Source organism: Gossypium hirsutum, chromosome D10 (assembly GCF_007990345.1).
Source record: "Gossypium hirsutum isolate 1008001.06 chromosome D10, Gossypium_hirsutum_v2.1, whole genome shotgun sequence".
In the NCBI taxonomy this organism is placed as follows: domain Eukaryota; kingdom Viridiplantae; phylum Streptophyta; class Magnoliopsida; order Malvales; family Malvaceae; genus Gossypium; species Gossypium hirsutum.
In genome coordinates, this window is record NC_053446.1 from 59698646 (window position 1) to 59706476 (window position 7831).

General features: G+C 33.0%; 1 protein-coding gene across 1 annotated transcript; it reads left to right on the top strand.

The window, feature by feature from the left end:
• The first annotated feature begins 1590 nt into the window (after positions 1–1590).
• LOC107915770 (cytochrome P450 71A1) lies at positions 1591–3401 on the top strand. Its single transcript, XM_016844927.2, has 2 exons — positions 1591–2594; positions 2680–3401. The coding sequence occupies exons 1-2, from the start codon at positions 1686–1688 to the stop codon at positions 3292–3294; spliced, it is 1524 nt and encodes a 507-aa protein (XP_016700416.1). The 5' UTR covers positions 1591–1685; the 3' UTR covers positions 3295–3401.
• The last annotated feature ends 4430 nt before the right edge of the window (positions 3402–7831 follow it).

A 7831-nucleotide genomic window follows, 5' to 3' on the forward strand; every position in this document is an offset into this window, starting at 1 on the left:
TCTACCAAATCTTGGCTTTTCCTCAATCAACCATGCAATAATGCTAATATCGTCCCACCAATCACTTTCTTTCATTTTTAAATATTATTTTAACTCACGTTTTTTTAATTTCATCTTTACTTTACATATTTTATATGCGGGGATGGATCTCATAGTGATATAAAACTCCATTAATATATTTTATATAAAAATTAACTGTTAAATATATATTAATAGATATGTTGAATTTTTTAAAATTTACCGATATATATTGTTTTTGGGAGAGAAAGTGACACGTTTTCACTAAAACTAATAATTTAGCTCTTTTGCTCAAATGGTTCGATTTCATTCTTTCACATTTCATTTTGTTTTAAGTTTTTTTAATTAACATTTTTAATAGTTAGCCCTTTTGATTAAATGGTTAGATAATTGTAATTTCATCTTTACGTCCCATCTTCAATTCTTCTTATAAGCATTTTAATATGTATTTTTATTTCATGTTATTTCAATTTTTTTTTATTTTTAATTGATATTTATAATTAATAAATATTTTTTTCAAGTTTTTTATTTTTAATTCATCTTTTTTAATTAACAAATCTTTTATTTATAAAATCAAACAATTATTGCAAATATCATTATTTTTAGTAAATATAACTTTTATATGTGTAATATTTATTTTTCAATCCAAATTAGAATTCACCATACCCACAACATAGGTGGAGAAAATAAATATTTGACATATAAATATTATATATAAAGAAAAAGATATCAAAAGAATTATTTGATGCTTTTAAAAAATAATTACATATTTATTATTTTATTTTATAAATAAAATATTTTTAATTAAAAATAAAAATTGAAAAAAATATTTATTAATTATAAACATTAATTAAAAATAAAAAAGCTTTAAACAAATGAAATAAAAAATATAAAAAATGCTTGTAAGAGGAATTGAATTTGTGACTCAAGGATGAAATCACAATTATCTAACCATCTAACCAAAAAAGATAAATATAAATTAAAAATAAAAAGCTTAAAACAAGGTGAAATAAAAAATAAAAATGTAAATAGGAGAAGATCGAACTCGGGACTAATGGACAAAAAAAATTAACATTTAACCATCCGACTAAAAAAACTAAATTGTTAATTTTTAGTGAAAACTCGTTCTAGAAGGTTCATTTTCACTTTCTCTCTCAAAAAAACAACATATATCGTTAAATATAAAAAAAATTGGACCCTAAATGAAAATCTGAAATAACAAAATTGAGTTACAATAAATTTTCTTTTGTAAAATAGTAGCTTCTCAAAACTTTAAGTATAAAAATTATAATTAATTGTTTAAATCCGACCAACAATATGAAATTAACATTAAATCGAATTTTAATTTTTTTATTTTAAAAATAGAATTACTTTTCATTTCTAATATTAAAAAAGAAGAAGAGAATTTTATTGAAAGTTTCAACAAAGAATTAAATCAGTGGGGCTTTACTAATTCTATACCCCATTTGAATTGTAAATGACATGATATCCATAAATAAATATTTGGATTTTTAAAAAAATATTTTATTCATTTCAAATCGACAATTGTTTTTGTTAGTAGAAGATGCGAAGACGATGGGGGAAAATAAAGCTACAAGGGATGCAAGCATTTGTAGGCTATAAAAAAAGAGCAAAGTAGTGAATGCATTTCATCACTAGATTTGGAAATGGAGCTCCTTAACGTACCCAAACTTTCCATCAATCCTTTGTTTTCATCTCTGATTCTCCTTTTCTCCCTTTTAATTTGGCTTAAACTAGCAAAAAGGAAAACCCTGAATTTGCCTCCATCACCTCCAAAGTTACCACTTATTGGCAACATCCATCAACTTGGCAAACTTCCCCACCGTTCTCTCTGGGACCTCTCTAGGAAATATGGTTCTCTCCTACTTCTACAATTGGGGTATAACCCAACTGTAGTGGTTTCATCACCCGACATGGTTAGAGAAATTGTGGAGAACCATGACATTGTTTTCGCCAACAGACCAAGGACCACAGCTGTAGATATCTTATTCTACGGATGTAAAGATATGGTTTTTACACCCTACGGTGAGTACTGGAGACAAGTTAAGAAGATCGGTGTTGTTGAGCTTTTTAGCCACCAAAGAGTGCACTCCTTTCAGTTCGTTAGAGATGAAGAAGTTGAACTTCTTATCAACAAAATCCGCAGTGCTTGTCTGAAAGGAGAGTCTATAAATCTGACAGACATGCTTATGTTCGTTTCAAGCAACATAGTTTCTCGATGTATTCTTAGTCACAAAAATGAAGAAGAAGATGGGTGCAGCAAGTTTGGGGAGTTAGCAAAAAGGTTGTTGATTCTCTTCACTAGTTCCTGTATTGGCGATATGTTTCCTTACTTGAGGTGGGTTGATGTGCTTACTGGATATATTCCAAGTATGAAAGCAGTCTCTACGGAATTGGATGCATTCCTTGATCAAGTAATTGAGGAGCATAAAGCTTTTGAAAGTAATGACCAAGTTTCCAATAAAAAGGACTTTGTATCTATCATTATGCAACTCCAAAAGGATGGCATGTACGAGATGGACCTCACTCATGACAACATCAAAGCTATCTTACTGGTTACTGTTCAACAATGTTTCCGTTCTTTTTCTTTTTTTTCTGTGCCTTGGTTTGATTTGAAGTGTTTACTTTTGATAATCTCAGGACATGTTTGTAGGAGGAACTGATACCTCTACAACAACAAAAGAGTGGATGATGGCAGAGCTTTTAAAGCATCCAAATGCAATGAAAAAGGTCCAAGAAGAGGTGAGAAATGTGGTGGGAAACAAGTTAAGGGTGGATGCCGAAGATGTTAGTAAAATGGAATACTTAAAATGTGTACTCAAAGAAACTTTAAGACTACATCCGGCCGGTCCTCTTATGGTCCCTCGAGAAACAACTGCAAGTGTTAAATTGGGAGGTTATGACATTCCTTCCAATACCACAGTCCTGGTCAATGTATGGGCCATTCAGAGAGATCCCAAATGGTGGGAAAACCCAGAAGAGTTCATCCCAGAGAGGTTCGAGAACAGCTCCATTGATTTCAAAGGTCAAGATTTTCAGTTCATCCCATTTGGTTTCGGAAGAAGGAGATGTCCTGGGATGCCATTTGGAGTTGCTGCTATTGAGTATGTGATGGCCAACCTTCTCTATTGGTTTGATTGGAAGTTACCTGCTGGTGAAATTGCTGAGAACTTGGACATGACTGAACTCTTCGGCCTCACAGTCACCAAGAAAACCCCTCTTCATGTTGTACCTCTGTCTCATTTCTCTTTTTAAATATATATATATATGTGTGCGCGCGCGCGCGCGAGCGATGATTTTAGGCTTTTATCACTTTCTTTCTTTGGAGAAGATAATATTACTATCGTTGGTTCTTGTTGTTATACTGATATTGGTCAAGAAATTCATTTCGTGCAAGTAATCAATACAATAATACAAGTAAAATTATAGAAATTTGTACGATGTGAAATGAAAGATAAAACTTTTGTGTTTGAACTAAAAGGAGTTGCAAACACAAGCTAAACCGCATAAGAAGTGCTTATGGAAGTAGGCATTTCGTCAACCACTATGAAACAAATAATAAAATTGGGAACTGTTATAATTAACGTCGATAATGGAAATAGGAATTATTACAAAGCAATAAGAAAGGTAAATTAGAACACATAAATTTTATGTGGAAACCCCTTATTAGGAAAACCATACGCAGAGAAAGAGAAATTCACTAATGTTGAAAAACAACAATACAAGAGGAGTTCGACTACACCTATTTTAAAGGTTAAACAACCCTATTATAATCAATGTCTAATAGGAGAAGTACACTCCTATACGGATTCGATTTGTGCGGGATGGTCTATCCCATAGATCCCCCTATTTTGTTCTTTATTTTATTTCTTTAACAATTGATGGGATTCGGGTTACACAACTCTAACAATATTCACCTTGACACGAATTCTCGACGAATAAGTTCACCTTTTCCATGAAACCCATTAAGGGTTATTCTTCAACAATGAACATCGATCAAGTCCAAGTAATGCTCAAACTTGGCTATAGGAAGTGACTTAGTCATCATATCTACAGGATTATCATGAGTACTAACTTTGCTCACAATAATATCACCTCAAGCAATAATATCATGCACAAAATGTTACCAAACATCAATGTGTTTTGTCCTCTCATGAAACATTTGATCTTTCGTAAAGAATATGTCACTTTGACTATCTCAAAACATTGTACTGATCTGAAGATCTTTACTGAGTTCACCAAATAGTGCCTCTAACCAAATAACTTCTTTATAAACATTAGTAATCGTCATGTACTCAACTTTAGTAGTAAACAACACAATTGTAGTTTACAAAGTGGCTTTCCAACTGATGGCGCAATTCCCAATAGTAAAGATGTACCCTATGAGAGACATTCTTTTATCAAGGTCTCCAGCAAAATTAGAATCAATGTACCTAATGACTCCATCTCTAGTTCTTCCAAACTATAAGCAAAAAACAGTAGTACCTCGTAAGTATCTAAAAATCCACTGAACTTCTTTCCAGTGTTCCTTATCGGGATTTGTCATGTATCTACTAATTGCATTAACTACATATGATAAATCTGGACATCAACAAACTATAGCATACATGAGAGATCCCACTCCACTAGAATATGGAACCTGTGACATATAGTAAATCTCATCATCTGATTGTAGAGACAAAGCTGATGAAAGTCTGAAGTGGGCTACTAATGGAGTCCTAACGGGCTTAATACTCTACATATTCAACTTGCAAAAAACTTTCTCAATGTACCTTTTCTGACTTTGGTACAATTTGCATGCTTTTCTATCTCTAAGAATCTCCATCTCAGGTATCTTCTTTACTACTCCTATTTATCTCCCATTTATCTTTGGTTGATATCAACATGTCATCAACATAAAAGAGTAGATATACAGATGAACCATCACCACTCTTCTTAAAATAAAAACAATTATCAAAATTGGTTGTTGTGAAATCATGAGTAGTCATAAATGAACCAAACCTCTTGTACCACTGCCTAGGTGGCTATTTCAGGCCATAAAAAGACTTTTTTAGCAAACAAACATAGTCATCCTTTCGTGAGACTATGAAACCCTTTGGTTGTTGCATGTAAATATCTTCCTCAAGTTCTCTATGCAAGAATGTTGTTTTCACATCTAACTGCTCAAGCTCCAAATCTTACATGGACATAATATCAAACAAGGCTTGAATTGAACTATGTTTAACAACTAGAGAAAATAGATCTGTGAAATCTACACCTGGAATTTAACTGTAACCTTTTGTAACCAGTCTTGCTTTATACCTAGATTCTTCAACTCTTGGAGTCCCTTCTTCTTTCTGAACACCCATTTACAACTAACAGTCCTTTTACCCTTAGGAAACTTCACTAGGTTCTATGTACTATTCTTATGACGTGATTTCATCTCTTATTACATAAAAATCATCCACTTGCTTGAATTTTCACAACTAACTTCCTCAAAACAAGTAGACGGCTCTTGATTTACATATATATCTTCAGCCACATTTAAAGCATAAGCAACTAAATCAGCCTCACCGAACCTCTTTAGAGGTTTAATTTCTCTTCTAGGTCTATTCTTGGCAATAGAATATTGTAGTTCTGACTGTGGTGAAGAAACAACTCTACTCTGAGTTTTTGTACTAACTTGAGGAGTAGACTCTATTGTAGATCCTGGATTAATCTGAAGCTCCACCTATTTCACACGTGTGTTTAATATTTACTGGTCTTTACCAGAAGAGTCTTTAAGAGGTAAGTTATGCAACATAACAGTCTCATAAAAATAACATCTCTGCTAATTACAACTTTCCTAGTTTTAGGACACCATAGTTTATACCCTTTAACACCAACCTTATAACCAATAAAAACACACTTAATAGATCTAGGCTCCAATTTACCATTATTAACTTGAGCATACACGGGACGCCCAAAAATCTTCAAATCAGAATAATTAGCAGGAGTATCAAACCATACCTTTTGTGGAGTCTTTTTCTCAATGGCAATGGATGGAAATTATTTAATTAGAAAACATGTTGTACAGGTCGTTTCAGCCCAAAACGACTTTGGTAATCACCTGTGATGGATTAGATCGATATCTTCGCAACATTTATACATGAAAGAAATTATGGATCCTATCGAACTTTAGCAGTAAGGCTAGCCAGTAAGTTACTAGACCAACACACTCCAAAAATCTCATATGGCCTTCTAAACTTCGGACTCAACTTTCCCTTCCTTCTAAATCGAAGAACCTTTTTCCACAGACAATCTTTCAAGAATATTCCCCCACATTATATTCACTATCTTTCCTCTTATGATCAACATAGGATTTCTGTCTATCGAAGGTTGCTTTCAATCGATATCTAAACAACTTTACTTTTTATTTTGCTTCTCTGATCAAATCTGATCCTACTATCTTGTTTTTGTTCATCTTTATTTATCAAACAGGAGTTCTACACTTCCTTTCATATAACGCTTCATATGGTGTCATTTTAATACAGTATTGATATCTATTATTATAAGTGAACTCAACCAATGGCAAATATCTTTCTCAACTTCTTTCAAATTCAGTGATGCAACTTCTCAACATCTCTTCCAAAATTTGACTTACCCGCTCTGATTGTCTGTAGCCCCTTGTACCCAGCCTAAACGTTATGATCAAATCATGTAGGTTACATAAAAGAATTTCTAAACCTAACCTATTTTGAAATCGAAAATTTTATAGAAACTTACTTTATTCCTTTGGTAATAAAAGTTTCCAATCAAAATGCGTATGTGAAGGTTTTGAATTGTTATATTATAAAACTCATTTTACTTCAAATATCGTGTTGTCAACCTTATTTGTAACGCCCTAAAATTTTAATTTTGGGTATTGTGAATGTGTGACACAAATATCTGTCAGCTTTAGTGGTTATGTGTTCTGGGAGTGTTTGAGAGGTTCCAAGTTCAAGCCAGGACTTGGGCAAATTTTGGTATTTTTATGAGCAAACCTTATCTTTGTTCAGTAGGCTTTTAAGTAAAAGTTGGCAAATAATTAACAAAATAGGCCTGTTGGTCTGGTGGATAAGTGGAGTGTTGGTGTGAGGGAGGTCATGGGTTTGAATCTTTGGGATGACAAGAGTTGTATTTTTTTTTTGCTCCTAATTTAGGCAAGAGTTGTGCTGAACTGGGTTTCTGGGTGGTGGATGTGAAGTGGGGGACCGATTTTAGGAGTGAATTAAGGGATTATAGGAAAGTATATCCAAAATTTGATCATTTTTTTCCTTTTTCGAAAAAAAGAATCGTTTTTCTCTCCATCTTTCTGACGTTTTCTCCCTCCATCTCTATTGAAAATTTCCTTTTTCTTTGCTTTGCCGAATTTTTGCTCCCTAGTCCACCCTCTCTGTTTGATTTTTCTACTAGCCTACTTTCCGGCCAGCAATTGTATACACTCATTCCGTAAGTATCTGACTGCCTTTATTTTACCATTTCTTAGCTAGTTCCTAAAAAGGATTGTTTTGGCTCTCTTCATTTAGGGAAAAATAAAAAATCAGCTGCGGCTTCACAAGCAAATTGAGCGTTAGAAATTTCAGTTCGTTGCCGGTAAGTGTTTAGATTCGCTATCGATTTTGATGTAGACGATTTTCCGTTGTGAATTTTCGTTAGTGATCTAAATTAGGCTCTTATTATTTATTTTTAGGTCTTGGAGTGCCTGGGAGCGTATTTGCAGTGAAATGATATTAGGTGTGTACCCGAAACACAAAAATAAGGGATTCGGTGAAAAATTGAAATTGTTTGCTAT

Excerpts from the sequence above, each read along its gene's own strand:
- LOC107915770 (XM_016844927.2), top strand. The coding sequence starts at position 1,686 with ATGGAGCTCCTTAACGTACCCAAACTTTCCATCAATCCTTTGTTTTCA. Across the intron at positions 2,595-2,679 it reads ACATCAAAGCTATCTTACTG|GACATGTTTGTAGGAGGAAC; the intron begins GTTACTGTTCAA and ends TGATAATCTCAG.